This window comes from Labeo rohita, chromosome 13, assembly GCF_022985175.1.
Source record: "Labeo rohita strain BAU-BD-2019 chromosome 13, IGBB_LRoh.1.0, whole genome shotgun sequence".
NCBI classification, from domain to species: domain Eukaryota; kingdom Metazoa; phylum Chordata; class Actinopteri; order Cypriniformes; family Cyprinidae; genus Labeo; species Labeo rohita.
Genome location: NC_066881.1, coordinates 10,743,693 through 10,771,348, shown reverse-complemented (window position 1 = coordinate 10,771,348; position 27,656 = coordinate 10,743,693). Strand labels below are relative to the sequence as shown.

The window sequence follows — 27,656 nt, the reverse complement described above, 5'->3', positions numbered from 1 at the left end:
CAGCACAGTCGTCTCTGTGTCTCTATGTTAACACTGCATGGATTAGAGAAAAAAACTAGGATTCATGATGGTTTCCTTTATTATATTTGCTTAAAATTATTTGCCTCAGTCTGGTTACTGCAAACTTTACCTTTTACCTTAAGAGCAATCTGTAGTTTTAGCATTTATTATAAACAGGCTGTTGTAGAAATTACTGATTATGTATTTTACACATTAAAATGTTCGATAGCATCATATCTCCTTAGATTTAGCACCTACAAAACCCTGAAAGGGGTTAAAATCAAAAAGAGGAAGTTCACTGAGCTGTGTTGGGAACAAGTTGTTTACAACATCTGCTCATTCTTGAAAAATTAGATATTAGATGGATGTTCAGTATTAAATCTAAAACATAACTACTGAAGCAACTTATCAATTACTCAATTATCCATAGCAAGTTCCAGCAGGGTTTGAGTGCGAAATAAATATTTTTTTTGTATTCAAATTTTGATTTTCTTCTTTCTCAACCTTTTTTTTTTCTCAGGAGTTTACATTCATTCATTCATGATAATCCGTTAAAAATGCATGTTTTTCCTCTTTATCATAATCGTTAGAAGTTACAGTCAGGAAGTGCTGCTTTGAGATCAGTTTAAATCTGCTGCGTTTATGAGCAGAGTCATTCACGCCCATGAGAAGCTGTTCTCAGATCAGCGGGACTGCGGTGCGCGCCTCAGTCAGGTGACTAGAATCAGCTGATTCTCTGCAGACGGAACATGGCCGACCTCTCAAAATACTGAGCTGATGATGGGACGAATGACAGCGATAAGCTGCCCTTGACTTGTCTCACCGCTGGATTCGTGAGATTTTGAGGTGAATCAAAACACTACCGAGAATATTTTATCACAGTACATATATAAGGTAAATCGATACTACGAATGACATGAGCAGAGATCAAGACTGTAAATTGCTAACACAGTAGCTAGCCTTGCATGACAGCAGGTTTAGCAATTACATACAAATGCGTAAAACAGTAAAATAACGGATCAAAAGTGGTTTCAGGTGTATGTACTGATATTTTTCATCGTTTAGCGTTTGAGGAAGGACGAGGTTATCGTCTCTGCATATGCTGATGTTTCATTGGCACATAGTTATAACGTTTTAACTTTGAAAAGTTTCCTTTCATTTCCCAAATGATGATACGTAGTTTTGTTTGCGCTTTATATTATATATAGCGAAGGCACCTGTTAGATAAAAATATATAAATGTCTGACTTTTAATAAACAGGCATTCATTTTTCAGCCTCTTGTGAAAAAAGGGACATATTAGTGTATTTTTTAAAAGAGCTCTTCTTATGGAAATGATATATAATATAGTTATTAATAAAGTTCAAATGCTTAATTGCATCTTATTTACAACTAAGTTAAACTGTGTTACAGTTTTAATTTATACTAAAATGCAATGAATAAGGATGCATTTTGATCAACCTCTTTTAAAAAGAGGTACACATTAGCATATTTTTAAAAAGAGCTCTTATTATGGAAATTATATACTTAATATACTAAATAGTGTAGTTATTTTTAAATACTTTATTTATTATTATTATTTAAAAGTAAGTTAAAATGTATTATATTTTAGTTGATACTAAAATGCAGTGAATAAGGATGCATTTTAAACAACTTAAATACATCTTTATATGTAGTTCATTATTGTAGAAGTTCATAATTGTATTTTCCTGCTAAATGTACTCAACTGAAGCATTTATGGTAACCTATAATAGACATTAATGTCATGTATTTTAAGCTTATATGTGATAATTTAATATATTTATAATTACACATTTGTAATGATGAAGTTGAAATTTAGTATTTTTTAAAAATACTAAAATATATTTTTAAAAAGCTTTAAATGTATGATAAAATAACATACTAAAATAGAAATTATAATTAAGTACTTTACATGTGCTTTAGTCACTTATTTTATTAAAATAAGTGTAGTTTTTGTAGCTTGATTATTGGTCAACCGATTATCGGTGCAAATATTAAGCATTTTTATGATTATCAGTATCGGTCATTTTCAAAACCGATTTGCCGATTAAAATACTTTAGAAGCATTTAAAGAGTTTTTGTCGGAGCCCTTGTTATTTTTAACTTTTGACATTAATTTTCATTTTTACAACAGACATATCGGTTCAAAATATTGGTTTTCTGTCTACTTGATCTATAATAATCAGCATCGGCCCTGAACAATGCATATCGGTCTACTCCTAAACATAATACATTTTTTTTTATTAAAACTTAATGATTTAAAGTACAATTATTTTGACATTATTACAAAGAGTACTTTTTAAAGGTGTGCTTAAGTGTTTTAAGTAATTATACAGTCTTGAAAGTGTGCTCTAAGTACAATTAAATGGGCTTTTATTTATTTAAAATTATATTATCTTCAAGTACAGTTTTTAAAATCTACTACAAAGATTTGAAGTACAATACAAGTGCACGTTCAATACAATTAAGCACTTTTTTTTTTTTTTTTTTTTACAAGGGACGGTGATTCCTATATAAATTTTATTGAGATATAATCTTAGGAGTTAAAATGTTCATTCTGTTGGTAACATATTTAGATAATACTTCTAATCTTCAACAGATTAAATCAACATGTCTAATTTTATGGAGAATGGCCCCAGTAATCATAATGGGGAGGCTGAACAAATTTGGGAGAGACCCTGGACGCTGGAAGAGATGCAGAAATCTGGCACAAACTGGTCACTGGCAGCAGATTCAGGGGTATGGAGTGGAATGCATTCATCTTTCATATTCATATTGTATGCGCTTGCCGCTGCATTGTACAGATGGTTTACAGTGAATTTTTGTTTGTATCTCTTCAGTTATTTCTTTTCCTGCAAGACTTCTCTCAAAGGATGTTGTCCAAGACACATGAGATTGAGAAACAGTTGGACGGTCTTATCCGGGACACTAAAGCCACAGATAGCCGCCTACACACAGTGTTTAATGACTTTCTCATGCTGTCCAACACACAGTTCATTGAAAACGTATGTGTTTTTTCACACATGTCCTGAGATATTATGGGGCAGAGTTTGTCAGCTTTTGATATTTATACATTTCCTGTTTAAAGTTCCTCCTTTGAGATTCAAAGTGGCCTAACTGTAAATTCTTTACTGAGCATTTTTCTCACTTCACACTGAAAAGATTGTGAGATTTCATACATTTCTAAAAAAAAAAAAAAAAAGGGTGTAAACACAAACAAACACTGTTTGGGATATCTGATGTAGTTTTTTTTGTTTATTAGAGAGTTTATGATGAAGAGGTGGAAGACTCTGCACCAAAGCCAGAAACCGTGGAGAAACAACCTGAACAGGTAGTGATTGGGAATGCTTCTTTGGTTATTTCTGCTGTGGGTCATTTCTGTGATTTCATATAGTGCGTTATTATAAATATTTGGCTGATAATGGTTTGAAGCATTCTTATCATATCATACATACTGTATGTCCAGGAGAAGACGAGAGAACAGAAGGAAGCAGAACTGATTCCCAAAGTCCAAGAAGCCGTCAACTATGGTCTGAAGGTCCTGGAGTCTGCTTTCGAACAGCTGGACATCAAAGCAGGAAACTCAGACTCTGAGGATGAGGAGACTATGGAAAAAGTAGAGCCCATTTTGGAAGCAAAGGTAAATTTTCCTCTGTAGCCCTTAAAGGAGAAGTCCACTTCCAAAACAAAGATTCACATATAATGTACTCACCCTCTTGTCATCCAAGATGTTCATGTTTTTCTTTCTTCAGTCGTAAAAAAATTATGTTTTTTGAGGAAAACATTTCAACATTTTTCTCCTTGTAATCGACTGCTATGGTGCCCCGAGTTTGAACTTCCAAAATGCAGTTTAAATGTGGATTCAAACGATCCCAAATGTGGTTGTAAACGATCCCAGCCGAGAAAGAAGGGTGTTATGTAGCAAAACGATTGGTTATTTTCATAAAAATAATACAATTTATATACTTTCTATTGTCAAATGCTCGTTTTGTCTTACTCTGCCTGAACTGTTTTTTTTTCTGGTTCATGACAGTTGTGTCGAAAAACTCCCTCAACTTCAAAATCGCCCTATATCGCTTTTACCTTTTTTGTTAGAGGTGTTTGATCTTCTTTGCATGTTCACTTTGAAAAGACTGGGTCGGTACATCTGCAGCGATGTAGGATGATTTTGAAATGATTTTTTAAGTTGAGAGAGAAAATACGATCAGAGTTTTTCGACATACCCTAACTGTCTTGAACCAGAATACACAGAGTTCAGGCAGAGTAAGACAAGACAAGCATTTGAGATTAAAAAGTTTTTAAATTGTAATTTTTAATGAAAATAACTGATCGTTTCGCTAGATAAGACCCTTCTTTGTCGGCTGGGATCGTATTTAAACTGCATTTTGGAAGTTCAAAATCGGGGCACCATATCAGTCCATTATATGGAGAAAAATGCAGAAATGTTTTCCTCAAAAAGCATAATTTCTTTATGACTGAAGAAAGGAAGGCATGAACATCTTGGACGACAAGGGGGTGAGTATATGTGAATCTTTGTTTTGGAAGTGGACTTCAAGCAGTTATTTGATTATCAGACAGTTATATGTAAGTCCCAAAAAATCCTAAAAACTCACATTGAAAGAAGGACCTGAGCCATGTCTATGGGTATATCTTCATCATTTTTTGTGACTAAATGTATTTTTATTTGTAGGACCTGTATGTGGACAGGCCTTTGCCATACTTGATTGGTTCCCAAGCATTTATGGATCAGGATGATGTTGGCCTGGGAGATCTGTCCAGTGATGGTGAGATTTCTGATTCATAAGCTTTATGATTTTCTTCCTCTTGGCATAGGTTGCTTTTAACTTGTGTGTGTTTGGTATGTTTTGTAGAAATGTCTATTGGGAGTGACAGAGACAGCGTCATTGAGAGTGATGTTGAAGAAGGCGATGAGGTAAGAGATGATGATCTGCATTTGTACATTTGTACCCATTTTTTAAAAAATGTATGTATAATCCTCCATTTGTTTTCTAAAAGCAGTCGGATGAGTACTCTGACCAGGATGAGGAAGTCCATGGCAACTTTAAGAAAGTAAGGAAAATATTTGGGTGAAATATTTACCCAGGTGCTTTTACAGTATTTATAGATATGTAATGCCACATGTCACATGTAATGCCGCAAATTAAGTGGGTTATTAAACAAAAACAACCCAATACTGTCAGATTTAATTAAACAAGCTTTTAAAATGGTATTTCATATAAATATATATATATATATAATGTGTATGTATATATGCATTATTTTATATCTTATATTTTTTGTTGTAATTCTGTTCATCTAATGTTTGTTCATCCAATAGAAGCCGTCTGTTGCTAGTTATGATGATGCTGATGAAGAGAATGAAGATGAAGATTCTGACATATTTGGAGGATCTGATAAGGATGAAGACGAGCTCCAAAAGGTTAATAGCCTTTCGGGGTTTTTTTAGCACCTCAGACACCTATTTAGAAAATTAGTGTTTTGAGACATTAAAATGTGCAAACAAAAAGCATTCAGTTTCCTGCATCCCATGTCTTCCAGGACACTGGTCAACCGTCTTTTGCTGATGAACTAGCAGCCAGAATCAAGGGAGAGACTCCAAAAAAGCCAGAAGCTGATCGCGCATGTATGGTCATGAATTACATATGAATTTAATCGTTTTATTGTTTTGCACATTTTCATATTTCCATTCAGTTTTGTTTCTCAAGTTTATCATGTGCATGCACTTCTTTGTTCTAAAGCATTGTCATCAGGCCCATCCATCACCCAGAAGAAGAGTAAAACAAAGAAAGAGCCAAAACCTGAGGGTATGAGCAGCTGTGTGTTCATTTCATATAGCATGTGCTTATCAGATAATGTTCCCGTATTGTGCAAAATGCATACTATCATTCGAAAGTTCTGTCTGTAATTTTTAAAAATGTTTTTGCAAGAAGTCTTTAATGCTCACCAAGGCTGATTTTATTTTATTATTACTATTATCATTATTATTATTTCCTATTTTATTAGATTTTCATTTTTATTTGTCATGGCAAAGCTGTAATGCTTTTAGGGATGCACGATATTATCGGACTGATATTGGAATCGGCCGATAATGACTTCAGATGTAAATATCGGCATCGGCCCGATATGAAAAATTATGCCGATATGTTTTGCCGATAAGATGAATATGTTAACTCACATGTGCTAAGGGTGTGCTAGGGATTAGATCATGTCAGCAGTGTGGCTCATTCTTGAAGCAAAGTTTTGACTGAATGAGGAGTAGATTCACTGTTTTGGTTCGCTGCATTTAAACTGAGAATACACATACAGAATGATGCATAGCAATAGCACGTGCAGTGGCAGCAGTGGCTATAGGAGAAAATGCGCCGTTGTTCCATTTGGGATAATTTACTGTTGCCTGTTTCATATCCAGTCACTAGATCGCTAAATGCACATTTTAAATGGTTTTATGGTGCTCTTTGTTGTATTTTGAAACCCAATGGCTGTGTTTGCACATGACATGATCTGCATTTAAAATAAAAAGTAATTACGGCGCGCGGTCAGTGAATTCTCTTTCTTCGGCGCCGCAAACGGTCACACTGCTCCATACAGCGCGGGTTACAGAGTTACAAAGCCGTGATATATTTAGGATTTCACTGATCACGCGAAGAGTAGTTTTCGTTGTGAGCGCTTCGGGTGTAGAGCCTGGTTTGTATTTGTAGTGTCAGCACGAGCGCGGTGGTGACGGCAAAAAGGACGCGACTATTCTGGAAACGATGGCGGACGGAGGATTTGGTTTTCGAGTAGGGTAAAAGACCGCTTGTTAAACCAGAGAAGGTAAACATGTTGGTATTCTTGTGCAAAAAAAGTGTACTGTTTTGCCAGTTGGTCAGGAATTGCGACATAACTTAATATTTTTATTTTCCCAAATCCTCGCTGTCTCACCCTTTAATTTCTTAGGTTTATTTTCTTGTCATTCACTTTTAATCCATGTTTTCGTATCTCTTACTGTGATAAATTTGCGGGTGGGAAATAAAATATTTCGTGGGAATAATTTAACAATTTGTTAATACTACATATTAATTCGTTCCCTCATTTTACAAATTAATAAATTAATAAATCATAGGAACGAATTAAGAAATTGTAGCAATGAATTATGTCCTGTTCATGTCCCGCAAAGCACCCTCACAGTCACCCAGTTTAGTTCTACTTTTCTGTTTTCGTTTTGAAATGTTGTATTCAGATTGCGAATTCGAAAGTGAAAGCATCCGAAGTTCGGCTTATAACATAGCAAAAGTGAACTTAATTCACAAAATTCAGATCATAAATAATGCTAGTCTACTGATGAAAAAGAAGGGATTGAATGTAAACCACTCATTACTATTTATTTAATCCTAACAAATAAGTTATTGTTAAAAACTAACTTTCCAAATAAAATGATATATATCGGTATTGGTATCGGTATCGGCCAAAATGAGATGAAAAAATATCGCCATATCGGATATCGGCAAAAATCCAATATCGTGCATCTCTAAATGCTTTATTAATTAATGCAGTATTAATTACTAAATGAAATAATAATTATTATACTGACCCCAAACTTTTTAGAATTAGCAGATGGTTATATATATATTGTTTTATTGAAAACATTTTTTAAGATTGTGTACCATTGTTTCTTTCAAAAATGATACAAAATTGTATAGCTTTTAAAATAGTGTTATATATTTTCTGTATATGTGATTACAGTGGAAGACGATCAGGATGAGATGTTCAAACCACCTAAAATGGAAGATGAGGAGTATTCTCCATTCGGTGGGAAGGGTGGTCTCTTTAGTGGAGGCAAAGGCCTGTTTGATGATGATGATGAGGTTGGTCAATGTTAATGTAATATTAATGCAAAAGCATACAAGTACAACTAGAAAAAGACATCTTTAAAAGTAATCTTTGAAAGTCAGTTCATATTATTTGTTTCTCAGGGAGATCTGTTTTCTGAAGCGCCCAAAAGCGAGCCGGTGGAAAAGGTGAAGACTGTAACCCATGCAACAGGTGAGAATAATTGTCACATCTCTCAGCTCATATTCTGTTGCCTATTTAAAGTCATATGTGGGCCGGTCCTACTTGATATTTCAAACTTAGGATGCAAGCTCACATTCAGATGTATAGAACCAAGTCACACCCTACATTTTTAGTTTTTCAATGATTCATTTCACTTTGTTGTACACCACAGTATAGAGGAAAAGATCTGTCACTACTTCCGTAACTTTTATACTGACTGGTCATTTCGCAATAGTGTAGTCAAGTGTGATCCATTGTTCCAGCCAACCGATCTCTTTCTTCTCACAAAAAAAAAAATTAAAATGACTTTAAGTGGATTTATATTTATGTATTTTCTAAAAATACAGCAAAAGCATTAATATTGTGAAATATTTTTACTATGTAAAATAACTGCTTTCTATCTGAATATATTTTAAAATATAATTTATTTCTGTGATCAAAGCTAAATAATACTCCATTCTTCAGTGTCACATGATCCTTCAGAAATCATTCTAATATGCTGATTTGCTGTTCAAGAAACTTTTTTTATTACTGTTGTCAATATTTAAAACAGTTTTTAACATTCTACACTATACCATTCAAAAGCTTGGAGTCAGTATAATTTTTTGTTGTTTTTTGGGAAAGAAATTATAGAAGTTATTACTTTTATTTAAAGATGGTTTAAATTGATCAAAAGTGATGATAAAGACATTTATAATGTTACAAAAGATTTCAGATAAATGCTGTTCTTCTGAGTTTTTCTGTTCATCAAAGAAAACTGAAAAAACGTCTACTCAGCTGTTTTCAACATAATTATAGTAATAATAATAATAAATGTTTTTGAGCAGCAAATCAGAATATTAGAAGGATTTCTGAAGGATCATGTGACTGGAGTAATGATGCTAAAAATTCTAATTTGAAATTACAGGAATAAATTATATTTTAAAATATATTCAAATAGAAAACAGTTACTTTAAATGGTACAAAAAAATCTAAATCTAAATATAGCTGCATGCAGCAGTTGTGGGGCCAAGCACAAAAGAGGCAGAATAAGAAGCTAAGAGTGGCATGGAGCAGCAAACTGACTACAACAATGAGTTATTGAAGCCATTTTAGGATGATATCAGTTAAAATGGCTGAAAAATCATAAATACAACCACTAATAATATAATTTATTGGCTTATCACTTTTGACCAATAGGTGGTGCTGTTTTCAAATTGATGTGGCGTGTTCTGTGTGAGGTGAAAATGACACACACAAAGCTTGGTGTCATTATGTCAAAGCTTTACAGAGATACAGCCTCAGAGTCATTTTGGCATCAAGCCTAAAATTCGTAGTGGCGCTGTACGAAAATCCATTTATCCATTAACACGAAATCCGTAACTTTGTGTCAGGACAGTCTGAAGATGATTTGATTCAAATTTGGTAAAAACGCACCAACGGTCTAGGAGGAATTTAAGCAAGTAGGTTTTGTGCATTAAGCAAAATGGCGGACAGTTCCTCCAACTATGGTATAATTGGTGTGTATGCTGTCGGCATGACCCAAGGAACATTTTGAGACCAGTCTCATTACAATAGGCTAATGCAGTCAAAAGGTATTAGCATTTTTGGAAATTTCATTATCATTGTTTAATGAATAGTGTATTACTTCTGACCAATAGGTGGCACTGTTACCAAATTGATGTGGTGTAGTCAGTGTGAGGTGACAATGGCACATACAAAGTTTGGTGTAAATATGTCAAAGCTTTGCAGAGATACAGCCTCAGATGCACTTTGACATCTTTACAGCAAATTCGTTGATACGTTAAATGAAAACCATTTCGTATATCGGCACAAAATCCATAACTTTTTGCCAGCATGGTCTGAAGATGATCCGAGTCAAATTTGGTGAAAATCGGACCAACGGTCTAGGGGGAATTCGAAAAAGTAGGTTTGATCAAAATGGCAGACAGGAAGTTCATCCAATTAAGGCATAATTGGTATCAGTGTTTTCAGAATGATCCAAGAAAAATATAAAGACCAGATTCATTACAATAGGCTAATGTAAGCAGAAGTTATTAGCATTTTTGTACATTTCTTTATAACTTTTGGCCACAAGGTGGCACTGCCCCCAAACGTTTTGAGTACTCTCAGGGCACGGTGCCGAAGACACATACCGAGTTTCGTAACGATATGCCAATGTGTTTGCAAAATATAGCTGTTTTTTTGACAAAATTCAAAATGGGCGACGCCCAAAATGGCTGACATGGGAATTATGGTTGGACTCGACATGATGCGCCAAATCTAAAGAGACTAGTTTTGTGATTTTTGGCCAAACCATTTAAAAGGTAGCCCCGGCCATGTTTGTTATTACACACACCAAGTTTGGTCTCAATACGCCAAACTGTTCCGGAGATATAGCCTCACAACCATTTTTGCATGTTTTTCGTAGACTTCGTTCGTACGTTATTCGAGAATGGTTTGACTAATCAACTTGAATTGAATAACTTTTTGCCTGCGTGATCTGAAGATGATCTGAGCCAATTTTGGTGAAAATCACGCAAACCATCTAGGACGAGTTCGAAAAAGTAGTTTTTACGAACAAAAAATTATAGAAAAAAACTAAACCTTACGATTTTTGGACTTCATTTGACTCGGCATGAGCCAAGGATTCAGAGGAAAAAAAAATTCATTCTGTGCCTTACAGTTCAAAAGTTGTTAGCATAAACATGAGTGAAACTTTGGACAAGTGGTGGTGCTAGAGAGTTTGAGTTAGAGAATCCACATTTGCTCTGGTTAATGTTGAGACTGTCCTCTATCTGTGTGCCAAATTTCTCATCTTTCCCGCAAGCGGTTCTGTGGGCTGCCATAGACTGAAGAGCGGAAGAAGAAAAAAAAGAAAAACGCCAAAGGATACAATTCGCACCTTTTGTGCTTGGCCCCTAATAAGAAAAAAAATCAAATACTAAATAAAAAAAATCTGTGTATTTAAGTATTTTATCTATAGCCATTTAATGGCTGTACATTTTCTTTTTCTTACACAATTTTCTATTTATACGTTGTGAAACCCACTATGTGCTGACATATAAAAGCTCTTTTACATAATAACCATCTTATCTTTTGTCCGTTTGCTTTTCTAGAGCCCCTTAAAACTAAGAAAATACCCACTGGTGCCGTCTCTATCTTTCCTGGTAAGCTTTTACGGCATTCAATTTGCATACTCATACACTGTTTTGCATAAAAGTTTTCTGTAGTAGCTAATGAGTAAGATATCATGCCCTTTAGCCACAGAACACAAACTTTTTGGCTCACCCAATGATTCAGACTCACTAGAGAGCAAAGACAGTAAGAGTCCAGTGAAGCCAGCTCCAAAAGTGCAGGCAGCTCCAAAACGAGCCTCGGTGGGAGGTGGGCTCTTTGATGACGACGACGACGATGATGACTTCTTCAGTGGGAAGACGCCTAACAAATCCACCCCTGGTAAATCTCTAATATTTTCACTGCAGTATGACTGTCTAACTGACTGTCTTTTTTAGGGAAACTTATAAGTGTATCTCTGTTATTAGGACAAGACAAGCAAATACCAAAGAAAACAGTAGACCTGTTTGGGGAAGCTGATGAGGAGGATGATGATGATGATGAAGACGGAGCTATGTTCAGTGGGAGAACCAGTGCAACTCTTCCCCAGCATGATCAAAAGAGTTGAGGGGGAGGAGGAGACACGTCCTCCAGAGAAAAAGGTCTGTTTAGTTAATTATTATTTCATTATGATTGTTGTTGTTGGTTATATTCTGAATGAGTTTGCTTGCAGCCTCCTGCTGGCGCCATTTCAATGTTTGGGCCCGGCACTAAAAATATACTGGAGGGTCTGAAGAAACGCCGGCCTTCCACCAGTGAAGAGTCTGCCAAGTCTGAAGAGGTAGAAACGTTCAGTCTCTCTGTTGTATCTATACCTGCTGTGTTTATTGTTATTTATAATGTTTGCTTTGTTTCTTCAGAGTGGACCTCCTCCTGAAGCAGTCAAATCTTCACCTGCACTGGGAGCATCAGAGAAAACGCATAGCAAGAGTCTGTTCTCAGACGATGAAGATTCGCAAGTACGTCACTTTTCTATAGTCATGATACAGATAGCTTATTCTCAGTTTTCTGGAGTATTTACAGTAGTGCTAGGCCATATATTCAATATTCAAGTATTTTTGTAATGATTTTACTAGTGATATAAAATTATGCAACACACACAATATTGCAGTGATTACATAGTATTTTATATTAGTAATTTTGTTTAATGTAGTACAGCATATCAGTAAATCTCCTAAAGATTCAGTAAGCTAGTTTTGTAGCCACTTCTTGTCTCATGAATTACAAGTATTAATGTTTAGTCTAAAGACATTTTACAGGCAAAAAAAGTTTGATTCATTTTTGTGAATCATTGTTTATGTAATTAAAGAAGTCCACTTCCAAAACAACAATTTACAAATAATTTACTCACCCTCTTGTCATCCAAGATGTTCATGTCTTTCTGTCTTCAGTTGTAAAGAAATTATGGTTTTTGAGGAAAACATTTCAGCATTTTTCTTCATATAATGGACTTCAATTGTGCCCCCGATTTTGAACTTCCAAAATGTAGTTTAAACGCAGTTTCAAAGGGCTCTAAATGATCCCAGCCGAGGAAGAAGGGTCTTATCTAGCGGAACGATCGGTCATTTTTTTTCGTAAAATAAATTTTTTTGTACTTTTTAAGCACAAAGGCTCGCGTAGCACAGGCTCTCAGATGCGCGTCCACGGGTTGTTCTTGAACGATTCGTTTATTTTGAACGAATCTTTAATGTGACTCGCGAAGAACGAGTCGTCTCGGGGAGTGATTCATTTAGTCACGCATGCGCAACATCCTATTAAGTTCTGTACTGGAATTTGTTCACCAGTTTCGAGTCTTCACGTTTTTTGAGTCGTTCGTTCATCTTATGGGGCTGTCACGTGATGCTGATTTTGCTAAAATGAACGAAATGACTCAAAAAGATTCGTTCATTTTGCTGAACGAGACTCAAAGGTCCGAGTCAGTAAAATAATCTGAACTTCCCATCACTAATACGAATCACGTCTAAGTTTATCGTCTGTGTACTCCGGCTAAAAAAGGTAGAGTATGGCGAAAAACTTTTCTCCTACCTTTTTGTTTGTAAACAGCGTTTGACTTACTTGCACTTTCTTAGTCTTTGCGCGTTCGCTTTGTAAACACTGGGTCTGTAGTTCCACCTACATTCGGCGTGACCTTTCGACATGATTCAATAGTACGTAGCGTCGTGAACGCACATACCAGAACCTGTGCTACACGACCTTTTGTGCTTAAAAAGTAAACACATTTTTATTTTCTGAAAAAAGTGACAGATCGTTTCTCTAGATAAGACCCTTCTTCCTCGGCTGGGATCATTTAGAGCCCTTTAAAGCTGCATTTAAACTGCATTTTGGAAGTTAAAAATCGGGGGAACAATTGAAGTCCATTATATGAAGAAAAATGTTTTCCTCAAAAAACATAATTTCTTTACGACTGAAGACAGAAAGACATGAACATCTTGGATGACAAGGGGGTGAGTAAATTATTTGTGAATTGTTGTTCTGGAAGTGGACTTCTTCATTAATGTTAATAAAGTATTACTAAAATTGATAACAGATGTTTTAAAATTTATATCTTGACAATATTTGAAATATTGTTTTACTCAACCTTAAAGGGGTAATTCACCTAAAAATGATAATTAGCCCATGATTTACTCACCCTCAGGCCATCCTAGATGTATATGACTTTCTTATATCAGACGAATACAATTGGAGTTAGATTTAAAAAATATCCTGGCTCTTCCAAGCTTTATAATGGCAATGAATGGGTGTTGAGATTTTTAAGTCCAATAAAGTTCATCCATCCATCACAAAAAGTGCTCCACACAGCACCGGAGGTTAATAAAGGCCTTCTGAAGTGAATCGATGTGTTTGTGTAAGAAAAATATCAATTTTTAAAACTTATATATATATATATATATATATATATATATATATAAGTCCTGGCTCTTCCACTTCCAAGCGCTTTATAATGGCAGTGAATGGGTGTTAAAATAAAGTTAAAGTCCAATGAAATGCATCCATGCATCATAACAAGTACTCCACATGGCTCCGGAGGGTTAATAAAAGCCTTCTGAAGCGAAGCGATGTGTTTGTGTAAGAAAAAACCCCAATATAAACCGTAATCTCTAGACTCTGCTGTTATACATGCATTCACAAAAGAGTGGCGTTCCAGCAGATGACGTAGGATGTAGGTGTAGCGTAAGCTCTGGTGAAAATATGCTAGTCTCGTGAGAACCAAACCAGTCTCCTCTGGGCTTATATCAAAATCTTGTAACATTTTTCTTTACAACACCTTGTTTTGTACTTCTAATTTGTGATCAGTGCTTTGTTATGCTCTCTCCACTGTGCTTCCGTGTTTGTCACCGCGTCCGTCAACGTCCTGCATCATCCGCAGTTAGCAGAAGCTAGAGATTATAATTTATAAAGTTTTAAATATGGATATTTTTCTTACACAAACACATTGATTCACTTCAGAAGGCCTTTATTAACCTCTGGTGCTGTGTGGAACACTTTTTATAATGGATGGATGCACTTTATTGGACTTCAAAATCTCAACACCCATTCACTGCCATTTATAAGGCTTGGTAGAGCCAGGACATTTTTTAAATATAACTCTGATTGTATTTGTTTGAAAGAAAAAAGCCATATACACCTAGGATGTCTTCAGGCTGAGTAAATCATAGGATAATTTTTATTTTTAGGTGAACTCCCTTTATTTACAAGCTGACTCCTGAAACTTGTCATTGATGTGTGTGCTGTTCTTGTTCTTGATTGTTTTAAAGCTGTTCGCAAGTGAGACTACAAGTAAATCAAAGCCTGTAACTCAGAACAAACCCAGTAAAGCTCCGCTCTCGATATTTGATGATGAAGAAGAAGAGGTGATGTTAAGCAAGCTTAATTTAAATAGATATTAATCTAGATGTATTTTATTCAATTCAGTGGTTTTCAACAAGTCTGCTTTGATTTTAGGACCTTTTTTCATCAACACCAAAGTCCAAGTCAGTTCAAGTCAAAAAGACATCTCTACAGCCCAAGAAACCTCTATCCAGTTCACTCTTCAGTGATGATGAGGTATTTGTGTGCATAATGCTGAGTAAACCAGTTAATACAATTATAAAAATACTATATAAAATATGTTGCAATACGAAACAATTATATGAAATTGTCATTTTTATTTGTTAATTCGATAATGCATGCTGATATCATATGGCATGGCACAACATTTGCTTTGTTCACATATCAGGATCAGTGGATAAGCTCCAAGCCCAGCAAAGAGAGCCCGGAAGTGAAGCCCAGTGGAATGACGTCGAGTGTTAGCGCCCCCTCCAGGCTACCCAGTGTCAAAACACCACAAAAAGATGGCCTGTTTGATGATGATGATGATTTGTTTGCAGCCACAAATGAGTTAAGGTTTGTTGATCTGTGATCAGTTAAAATACTAAAGTAGTGAGAGAAACAATTAATCATTATGCTGTAGTGTCTGACAAAAAGTTGTTTTTGTCTGTCCTTGCAGTAAGAAGTCATCTCAGAGAGTATCTCTCCTGTTTGAGGATGAAGATGGTGATGAGGACAAAGAACCTCTTTTTGGCTTTAAAACACCTGCAAATAAAGCAACTCCTGAAACGAAAGTAAGTGTGGCTTAAGTGTTCATATACTTTATGGGCTACTTTTCAAAATTAAGATTTTGTAAAATGTTTTTGAAAGAAGTCTCATATGCTCACCAAAGGATGCATTTCACAGTAATATTGTAAAATATTATTACAATTGGGAAAAAAAAAAAAAAAAAAAAAAATATATATATATATATATATATAATAGCTAACAGTTTTAATATAATTTACAATGTAATTTATTATATATTATTATCATGTCCTTACTGACTTTTTTTTCATCAATTTAATGTGTTGTTGCTAAATAAAATATTCATTTCATAATAAAATCTTACTGACCTGAAACTTTTGAATGTAGTGTTTTTTTCCAATAATTTATTGTGAATTATTTGACACATACCTTTTTTTTTTTTTTTTTTTTTTTTTTTTTTAGCATCTAAATCATTAATGTGGCCATTTTTTATTTACTGTGTTTTTGTTAGTAGCTAAAAATAGCTTTGTGTTTCAGGTTTCTGGTGCTTCCTCTCTGTTTGAATCTACGGAGGAGGAGAATGTACCTAATGTAGCAAAAGACAAGATAACAGAGGAGAAGAAGTCTGTGGAGAAGAAGCCTGTGGAATCCATTCCATCCACTGATGATAGCACTGAGATTAAGAAGAAGCCGGTAGGAGCAGTAAGCCTTTTTGGTGGGATCGATGTATTAGCAGACAAGCAAGACACAAGTACAGTAAGTAAAATGTTTACAAAATAATAAGAAATGCATTTATTTGATGAGAAATAATATTACAATTTACAGACTCTTTTCTGTTTTAATATATTTTAAATAGGGCTGTCAGTCGATTACAATTTTTAATCTAATTTATTACATGATGTTTGAATTAATTCATAATTAATCGCAAAATGAATTTGACTGAAAATCCCCACAAAAGATTATTTAAAGCTATTTTTGTGTTAAATGAGAAAGTATCAAGTAGACGTTACAAATTGTAGCTTTTTAAAGAAATATATTATTTGATTCACATAAACATTTAGGCTGTAACATAAACTATGGAACATAAGAAGACAATTCGAGAAACATCTCAGTATTTTTTGTTCATACGATGAAAGTCATTGTTAATCAAAACAGCTTTGTTACCAACAGTCTTTAAAGGGGTCATCGGATGCTAAGTTCACTTTTTCATGTTGTTTGAACATTAATGTGTGTTGGCAGTGTACACATCTACCCTATAATGATAAAAATCCATGCAGTGGTTTTTAATTAATCTGTAAAAGTAATATCCCCTTTTTCAAATCGAGTCATTCTCAGATGCCTGTCGTTGTGCCAGGGATGTAAGTTAGACAAGAATATCTCAGATTGAGCGATTGAGGTGTTGTGTTGCTGTATATAATAATGAACGTAGTGGTCGTCATTTACTCCCGACATCTGAGCCGCTGAAGATGCAGTGGATTAGGTTTGTTTGTGAAGGGAATGCGCCTCCCGATCTTCATATATCCTTCTATGTTGGCGCGAATCATTCATGATCCAGCTTCACTTACAGCAGAAGTGAGTATAAGGTTTTTTTTTATAAACCTTTGCGATCGCCTTTCCTTATAACGTGGTAGTTAGGAAGTTTAGCGGCTAAATGCGGCTAATGTAAACAAGATCGTCATTCCACAGAGAGAAGAGAGGGGCGGGGTGAGCAGAGCTCATTTGCATTTAAAAGAACAAGCCCTTAGAATGAGATGATTTTTGCAGAGCTGATTTTGGCAAGGTAAAAAGGGTGTTGTTTTACAAAACCATTGAGAATTTTTAATCAAAGTATATTAGAGACTTTTCATTAAGACCCTAAAGAATCATATCAACTTGTGGAAAATGGGCATCCGATGACCCCTTTAAAATACCTTAAATTATATTCCACAAAAGAAAGGTTTGAAACGACATGAGGATGAATAAATGATGACAGAATTAATTTTTTTTTCTATGCCTTTAATTTTTTTTTATTATTATTATTGTTTATTAATTTCTTTAATAAGACACTAAATCTAAGACACTTAAATCACATTTAAGCTTGTGATAGATTGGGACACAGTGCAAAATCAGCACTGGTGTCATTTTGCTCTTGCTGCCTGTGTGCTATCGTGTAATATGTGATATATATAAATATGAGATTAAAAAAACATACAGGGGCATTTTTTGCACCAGTGTCTTGAATATTAGGGCATAACTGCATTTGTGGAGTTGTTGCCCTGCATCATATTTGTCAGCAGTCAACTATATGAAATATAAGATGACCATGGGCGTCGGAACTAAAGGTCGACTGATGTATCGGTTTTGCCGATTAATCGGCACCGATAGTTGATTGGCGGAACTATCGTTATCTGCAAAAAATCCATTCCGATAGTTTTTTCCGGGTTGGGTTCATTGCTGGAGCAGCTGAGAAGGTCTTGTTATACAGCAAAGTCCCTATAATCGTTGTTATACAGCACAAGAGCAGCCTCTAGTGGCGGAAATCACTGACAGCACGTGCGCTGCATGGAGCGGGACACTTCAAAGGCGGATTTAAAACATTGACAACAAAACTGTGTGTACAGTATACTGTAATGCATGTTTTCATGTCATTACTAAGCGATGAATTCGTTGACTAGATGCTGCAAAGAAAGGACAGCAGTATACTTCTGCCCGTTTGGTGATCAAATAAAGTCTTGTAGACCGCCGCTTGATTTGAACGTGATGCGTCCAGTGTGTGTGATAGCGGATAGCTGCAAGTTGTTCAAGAGGCGGCACTGCACTTTTGCCCATTGTGTGACTAACATACTTTTATATTTTGATAAGATAACCACAAATATTCTAGAATAGAAGCAGTTAAATTGTAAAAGTACACAATATCTATATGTAGCAATTTCAATACTGTGGCCTTTGTGTAGATATTTAAAGATGCCATCTTTAGCTTGATTGTTGATGTAATGGTAACACTTTACAATATGAGTGCATTTGTAACATTATATTGATAAAAGCTGTAGAATAGAAGTATTGTTCCTTGTTAGAGTGTGTTAATTTCAGCATTTACTGATATATTTAAAAAAAAGTTTAGTTCGTTTTGTTAACATTAATGAACAACGAACTAACTGTAATGATCAATATATAATTAATATTAATATTTTTATTCTTTTACAAAGTATGATTCAGTAGGCTACTTTTTTTTTTTTTTTTTTTTTTTTTTTTTTTTAAATAGTAGAGCACTATTTATTTTCCATTCAGTATCCATTTTAAAAACTATCGGTCGATTAATCGGTATCGGCCAGTGGGGCCCAACCTAGTTATCGGTAGAGGTCGACCGATGTATCGGTTTTGCCGATTAATCGGCACCGATAGTTGATTGGCGGAGCTATCGGTTATCGGCAAAAATCCATGCCGATAGTTTTTCCGGGTCGGGTCCGTTGCTGGAGCGGCTCAGAATTTCCTCATTATACAACAAAGTCCCTATAGTCTTTGTTATACAGCACGGGAGCAGCCTCTAGTGGCGGAAATCACTGACAGCACGTGCCGTTTGTTTAGACACGTGACACTGCGCGCTGCACAGAGCGGGACACTTCAAAGGCAGATTTAAAACGTTGACAACGAAACGGTGTGTACAGTATACTGTAGTGCATGTTTTCATGTCATTACAAAGTGATGAATTTGTTGACTAGATGCTGCATTAGTGGAGAAAAGACAGCAGTATACTTTTGCCCGTTTGGTGATCAAATAAAGTCTTGTAGACCGCCGCTTGAACTGAATGCGACGCGTCCAGTCTGTGTGATACCGGATAGCTGCGAGTTCTTCTAGATGGCGCTGCACTTTTACCCGTTGTGTGACTAATTATTTTAATATTTGAATTAGATAACCACAAATGTTGTAGAATAGAAGCAGTTAAATTGTGAAAGTACACAATATCCATATGTATGCAGTTTCAATACTGTGTACCTTGTGTAGATATTTAAAGATGGCCATCTTTAGCTTGATTGTTGATGTAATGGTAACACTTTACAATATGAGTCCATTTGTAACATTAAGATTGATAAAAAGCTGTAGAATAGAAGTATTTTTCCTTAAGTGTGTTAATTTCAACATTTACTGATATATTAAAAAAATGTTAGTTGTTTTTGTTAATATTAATGAACAATTAACTAAAGATAATGATCAGTATATAATTAATCATAATATTTTTTATTAATTTACAAAGTATGTTTCAGTAGGCTACTTTTTTTTTTTTTTAATTGTAGAGCACTATTTATTTTCCGTTCAGTATCCATTTTAAAAACTATAGGTCAATTAATCGGTATTGGCCAGTGTGGTCCAACCTAGTTATCGGTATCGGTAAAATCCAATATCGGTCGACCTCTAGTTATCGGTATCGGTAAAATCCAATATCGGTCGACCTCTAGTCGGAACTATTGAATGTGGGTGGGACAGCCACTGGAAACATGTTTTAACAGCTGTCATTTGTAATCTTGTGATGTTAGTGGGCAGAGGTAATGTCTGTTAATTAAAAGGTACCAGACTACAGAAAATGGCATATACTCCAGTAATTATTTTGGGGAGGAGGACCCACCCACATTTATTTTGCTTCCGACGCCCATGAAGATGACATACAGGTCTGGCCAGTGTGTCAGCTGCATTAAAAATATTTTAATATTTAATTTAAATAATTTAAACTGACAGCCCTAATTTTAAAGTGTAATGTATTCCTGTGATAACAGCTGAATTTTTAACAGTCTTCAGTGTCACAAGTCTGGCACACATAAGAAGCTTCTTTTGTGTTTTATGTTTGAAAACATTAAAAAAAATCATTATTCCAAACTTCTGAGTGCTAGTGTATATAATATAAAATTAACAAACAGCATAAAATAAAATAGCAATAAGTATTGACAATTATGGTTTGCACCTAAATATATGATAAAAAAAAAAGAGTTAGAGAACTGGAGATTGTCTATTCCACAGAAACAGACTAAGAATCAAGAGGAGATTGCTGATGGTGATGAGCTGCAAAAGGAGGGCCCACCACCCATGGAGAGTAAAGGGGCCAAGCCCAAGAAAACAGCACTGAGTCTTTTTGATGATGATGACGATGACGATGACGATGGAGATATGAACAATGATGAAATAATTCCTGCCCCTACATCATCCAAATCAACAGAAAAGAATGCACTAAAGGTTAGTCGTTTTAGATATTCAGTGCTGTGAGGTTTCTGAATGACTTTAAATAGGTTATTTAATGTTATTTATTGATCTTGCTTGTGATACCAGGATCATGGGCCCCGAATGAAGAGCACAGGTGTGTTCCAAGACGAGGAACTACTTTTCAGTCACACGCAACAGAGAGACAACGATCCTGATGTAGACCTTTTTGCCACATCTCCTAAACCAGCTGTAAGTCTATGCTATGATGAACTGTTTTGATTTTACCTCCTTAGACTTTTCCACTTCATGGTGAGGTTACTTACTGATGGAGTTATTTTTATTTTACAGGCGCCGTCTCAGAGCTCTGTAAAACAAGTTGTCCCCACACTGTTCGGGGACGATGACGAAGATGACCTCTTCAGCACAGCAAAGCCTAAAGCTCCTCCGGTACCGTTGATTTCCCAGCTTGTACATTAATACGTTTTGTGTTTTATGTAAAAGCTAATATTTTATAAATATGTGTACTATATTTCCTCATACAGAAAGTACCCGAGAAGCCCAGCAAGCCCAAAACAAATGAAACAGACAAATCATCATTGACCTCAAGCAAGGTATACTTAGAAATAAAAATGCTTTGCTACTTTAATTCATCTTTATTCGGCAACAGAATGCGAAAAACATTCTGTTTATATGTAGAGACTTAAAATGCATTTATGTTTATGTATTGACATTTTATTAAAGATGTGTATATAATTATGGAGTAACTTCTTTTTTTTTCATTTTTTATTATTTTATTTAATTTTACCACATATAAACTATAATTTGTGACATTTCCAGAACCTGTTACAGTGGTTATTGTTTTTTTTATTGGTTTGTATGTAATTGATATTATTTAATCGCACAGGAGCCTACAAGCCCTCTAAAATCTAAAAAAACCTCCTCAAGGATTGGAGAACTTCAAGTAATGTTTTAAAAAAATAAAATCTCTATACTTTATATGCTCCATTTCTCTCATTGTGAAAACAGTGTTTTCTGTATTTCTGTTATGTTTTGTACTTTGTCCTTCTGGCATGATCTTTCTCAGAAGTCAAAGAAAATCTACAATCTTGCTTTTCATTGAGCTGTTTTATGACTTACCAGTGCCTGCCAACGATCTGCTAAAAGTCTGCAAACCATATATATATATATATATATATATTCTTGTCTGTTAACATTTTCACTGTTTCTGGTATACCAGAACATCTGTAGCTTTTGCCATAACATTGTTTCTCTCTATGCCTACGCTGTAAACCATTACTGCACCAATAGGAAATCACTTGTGGCAGCACTCTGCATCTATCAATGTGCTGTTTACAGTGTTTGCAAGGCAGCAGTGTGTTGATGTTTACCACATAACCAACAATTATGGCATTGACCTATTTTTTGCATACAGAATTGTGTCTTTCTTGCATCAATTTAAACATTTAAAGCATCTTGAATTAAAATATTTAGATTTTACCCTATTCACTGTTTTGTTGCAGCCTTGCATGCACATTCATGCCCTTCAGGAAATGCAAATCTGGTGTACTTCTAAAATAGCACAAACCAGTTCCTCTCTGATCTTGGCTTGTGAGCAAAGGGCAGTGTGTGTATTGATTTCAAGTTTTGTCACAGATTTAAAGACCTGTCTGTTTCTTTCAGGCCAGCTTAGCTGTCAACCCTGCCAGCCTTCTGCCAGGCGCTGTGCCACGGATTCCAGGAGCTGTCAGTGTAATCCCTGGCCTGGCACCCGCGGCCCTCCCTGCAGCTGCCAAGCCGCTGGCAGCTACCGATGCGATCCCTGATCATCAGCCCTCCAGTGAGGGAGGGGTGAGCTTTGACTCACCCGCTCAGATCAGCACGCTACAGAATGCTAACAAGGTAGGTCAGACTGTGGTATGTATGTTTTATAGATGTCATAAAAATTATTGGTTGTCAATGCTAACTCTTGTCAATGCTACGTCTCCTATGATTAAAATTAATGGCTAGTGTGGTGGCTGCGCTTTACATAAACCTACCAACATCCATTGCCATGATTTATCTCGAGAGGTTTTACGTTAACGTCTGTAAATGTTAACACAACAGTGTTTTATCGACATTTATGAAATATCACAAAAGTTTTGCGCAAATCTGTAATGGAAACGCACCTATGGTTTATTTTCATCAAGTTTTCTTATTTATTAAAGGAGAAGTTCACTTCCAGAATAAAAATTTACAGATAATTTACTCACCCCCTTGTCATCCAATATGTTCATGTCTTTCTTTTTCAGTTGTAAAGAAATTATGTTTCTTGAGGGAAAACATTTAAGGATTTCTGTCCATATAGTGGACTTCTATGGTGCCTGTGAGTTTGAACTTTCAAAATGCAGTTTAAATGCAGCTAAGGGCTTTAAAAGATCCCAGCCGAGGAAGAAGGATCTTATCTAGCAAAACGATAGGTTTTTTTTTTTTAATACTTTACATACTTTTTAACCTAGGGATGATTTTGAAGTTGGAGGAAAAAATAAGATGAGTTTTTCGACCTACCCTAACTGTATTGACCCGGATTACACAGACTATGCATGCACATCGCAGAGCTAGACAAGACGAGCATTTGAGGTTAAAAAGTATATAAATTGTGAATTTAAACACAAAAGACCTTTCTTCCTTGGCTGGGATCGTCTAGAGCTCTTTGAAGCTGCATTTAAACTGCATTTTGGAAATTCAAACTCACGGGCACCATAGAAGTCCACTATATGATGAATATTCCTGAAATGTTTTCTTCAAAAAAACATAACTTCTTTACGACTGAAGAAAGAAAGACATGAACATCTTGGATGACAATGTGGTGAGTAAATTATCTGTGAATTTTTGCTCTGGAAGTGAACTTCTCCTTTAATCACAAATTATAAGTCACTCTTTACATTATAAAAACAGATAAAACCTTCTCTCAAAAGCTTAAAAAAGTGAAATATATAATACTAATATAATTCCAAATTATAATCACGTTTTTATTAAAACAAACAAAAAGACTATTGTTGCAGAGAGGTTGTGTAAGTGCATGTATTCAGGAATCACAATCAAAATATAGTTGAAACCCATTATTTATTACAATTTGTCATTGAGAATGTTTGGTGGTCTATATTTCTATAGGTTTATATATTTTTTCTTTTTTTCTTTAAATGATTAATTTTCCTTACATTTTCTCTTTAAATGATAATGAGCTACTGCTCACCCCGCCCCTCTCTTCTGTTTTTGTGTATTTGGTGGCGTGTTAACATCAAAAACAAAACTAATCCACTGCATTCTCAGTGGCTCTGATGTTGGAAGAATTTGAAAACTCTTATGTTCACTTTTACATCCAAACACAAAACGCCTGCGTTGCTTACGAGACATTGTTGTCGCTACAGCTGCTTGAGGGCTAAGAAAATGGTGGACAGCGGACAACTAGCTGAGAGCAGAAGTATGCTAATATGGGCAGTCTGTCAGCGGCCGTGGGCGGGGCTTGAGCAATATGACATCATAAAGCGATTTTGATTTTTATCATTGTAGGGTGGTTGTGTCCACACACTGCTAAAATACATTTATATGCGAACACCATGTAAAAATCACTGGCTTTTTTCTACTGCAGGGTCGGACTAAAGGCGCAGTGCGACGGCGGCCACAGACAAGGGCAGCAAGACATCTTGCAGCACAGCAATCTGAGGAAGCTGTTGGGGAAAGCACTTCTATACCAGAACCAGTTATGGCTGCTTCTCTCCCTACCTTTAACCCCGTTTCAGTGCGACCTTCAGCACTCACTATACCTGTCAGCACCCCTGCTCCTGCCAAGAGCCCCGATGAAGCAGTCAGGCCAAAGAGATTTCTTGATTCTGGAGATGATCTGTTTGATTCAGATGATCTCTTTGCCACAAAGCCTGTTCCCTCCTCAAAACAAAAAGCAAAGACCCCCGAGGAAGGCCATAAGAAAACCTCCAAGACAGAGGTCGTCACAGCCTCAAAGAAAGACCAGGCCTCATCTATTTTCGACAGCCATGAGGATGATCTTTTTGCAACAGTGAAACAGAAGCCTGTTCAGAAAACCAAACAAATATCCTTCTTAGATGATGACGGCGATGATGATATTTTTGGAGCAGGGAAGCGTAAAAGCGCAGATAGTAAGAACTCAAAAGCAGAGGCCAGCGCTGCAAAACCAGACATTTTCAAGGTAAATATCACACATTCAGTGTTACAAATCAGTTGGGTGTTAGGGAGTGGCATTGACCATAAAATTTATGTTCACAGGATGAAGTGAAAGAACCTCCCAAGGCCCAGAAGAAGCCCAAGGAAGTGTCTTTGGATGCAAGTTTGTTTGATGATGATGTTGATATTTTTGCTGACTTGACTGGCACCACAAAGCCAAAGGAGAAGAAAGCAAAGAAGAAACTGGAGACAAAATCTATATTCGACGATGACATGGGTTAGTTATCTTTGCAAAACACTATTCGCTCTGATTCTTAGCAGTGGCCTTGTGTATGAGGGCCTTTCTACAGAATTGCTGCAAATTGCTGTCCCACAAACAAAAAACACATTAAAAAAGCATTTAAGTTTTCAAATTTTAGATGTTTATTAAGATCTTTCTATTATATATTGAAACCTACAATAATATTTAAAATATTAGTAAGCTTAATATATATAAAATCATCATTTATTGGGTACTTTCCATTGGGAGGTGGCTGTCCCAAACCCTAACAACTAAATTTCAACTAATGAAATTGAAAAAACGTTTGTATTTTTTTGCATTGTTATTTTTAAAAGTATCTTTTTTGATTCTTTTAAAAAGAAAAATACAAAAAAAACATATCACTATAAAAATCACATAAAAACAAAACAAAAACGTGTCACTACTGAAACAGTGCATGTTTTAGTCCAATGGCTAAGACTGATTTTAACTAAACCCATAAATGTATGATCAGGAAATATTCCTGTGTTCCGCTCTCTCAAGGTGTGAGTAGATAGGTCTCATAATTTTGAGGTAAATGTGTTCAAAAGCCGGAAAAAATCTGTGGAACTTTAGGGAACATCGCTACCTAACACCTTTTTCCTGCTATTAAGCACACTTTTTTTTGGAGTTGTTCCATAACATTTAGGTTTTTTTTATGTGTACAACTGTTCAGAACTGTGCTAGCTAACCATGTGCTGATTAGCATCTTTGATCTAGTTTAAAAAGTATCTAAAATTGTCACTACCGAAACATTTGGTGGCGTTTTAGTAGTAACATCTTTGTTTTTTGGGTGTTATCCCTTAGAACTGTTACTGCCGAAACAGTCACGACCAAAACATGTCATCATTGTTTTGGTAGTGATAAAAAAGGGAACACATATTCCTCATATTTGAGAGAAATAAACAGAATTTTTGTACAGTTATGCTTTTTTTATTTTTTTTTTATTTTAGTATGTTTTAGTAGTGTTTTAGTATGTTAAAATTCTGTAATGTGACGCGGTCGCTACCAAAGCATTACTGACACTACCAATGATGTGCTGTCACGACCGAAACATGGGATGTTTTGTCAAAAATAAAGTATACTGAAATATCAACTAAGATGTTGTATATTTTCATATACAATGAATGTATATATACAAATACAAATACATGTATATGTTCATTGTATATTCAAACTAATGCATGCTTAACTTTGAAATCAGTATGATCAACTTTTTGCCTTTTACAAAGAAGAACTGGATTCCAGATACAACAAATATCATAAATTACGCTTGAAATATTGTTAAAAATTTAATTGTTATGGATTTACCTCTGAAAAAAAATAGCAAAAAATATTTATTTACAATCTAGATGTAAGCAAAATCTTAAAAGGTCTTTATAACTCTTCTAATTAAAGTAGTGACAAATTAGGGGAGAGGACAAATATTCCAAAACTTTGGAGAATTAACTACCTTGGTTATAATACAGTTTGCATACATACAATTTTTTTGAGTTTCCAACTCTGACTTTGTACCAGTTCTGTAGAATGGCCCAAATCCTAAAAGTTATGCATTATTTTCTGAACACTAGTTTTGAAGGTAATTGTGCTCAACTTATAAACAATAAAGACACTCATAAATACTTACTGATATCTGCTTTTTGCTCCGACCTCACAGATGATATCTTCTCGACTGGGACTGCGAAACCAACGGTGAAGCCGTCCTCCAAGTCTAAGAAGAACCAGCCTGTCCAGGATCCCGTCTCGGCTGTGGAACCAGGCAGCAATATTTTCGATGATCCCCTGAATGCGTTTGGGGGAAACTGAGTTTCATTCATAACAGCTATTTGTTTAACTCTGTAGCCTAAATAAAGGTAGATGTAATCTAACACTGTTAATAATTTAAACTCTAATAGGTAAAAAATAGACAGGAAAAAAAAGATTGTAAATCTATTTACCTCTATGCCATCTGTGAAGTCATCTGACTGGTAAATGATGTAGCGGTCTTCAAATGGCATTGACATTTGCAACGGTTTATGTGTCTTTTATTAGCACTTTAAACATGAGAATTGTCTGGAAAGGTGTAAAAGAAGAGTTAATTAAGACTGGAGACATTCCTCTGACATTGTCAACCGGTAACGTTTAATTTTCCAGTGTGGTGCCATAAGTCTAAGCCTGTGCGCCAACGTAAGTGCTTTTGTTGTTGATGTTTTTATAACTTGAACTTGTGTTGCATGTGAAATGATTTTTGGAAACTAAAGAAAATATATTTTATGAAACGTACTGAACGAGTCTGAGTGTTTGAATTT

At 35.4% G+C, this 27,656-nt stretch overlaps 1 protein-coding gene across 1 annotated transcript; it reads left to right on the top strand.

The window, feature by feature from the left end:
• The first annotated feature begins 710 nt into the window (after nucleotides 1-710).
• washc2c (WASH complex subunit 2C) lies at nucleotides 711-27,631 on the top strand. The gene is given in 33 exon segments (XM_051126081.1): nucleotides 711-846; nucleotides 2,620-2,759; nucleotides 2,861-3,025; nucleotides 3,283-3,351; nucleotides 3,487-3,660; nucleotides 4,711-4,804; nucleotides 4,892-4,953; nucleotides 5,040-5,090; nucleotides 5,359-5,460; nucleotides 5,580-5,664; nucleotides 5,780-5,845; nucleotides 7,764-7,885; nucleotides 7,994-8,063; nucleotides 11,171-11,221; nucleotides 11,316-11,510; nucleotides 11,597-11,732; nucleotides 11,734-11,770; nucleotides 11,842-11,949; nucleotides 12,029-12,127; nucleotides 14,924-15,019; nucleotides 15,111-15,212; nucleotides 15,385-15,551; nucleotides 15,655-15,769; nucleotides 16,260-16,478; nucleotides 20,712-20,924; nucleotides 21,018-21,140; nucleotides 21,240-21,338; nucleotides 21,434-21,502; nucleotides 21,796-21,852; nucleotides 22,572-22,790; nucleotides 24,520-25,095; nucleotides 25,173-25,347; nucleotides 27,026-27,631. Coding segments are annotated over 32 exon segments (4,194 nt in total). The 5' UTR covers nucleotides 711-846; nucleotides 2,620-2,630; the 3' UTR covers nucleotides 27,175-27,631.
• Nucleotides 27,632-27,656: the final 25 nt, after the last annotated feature.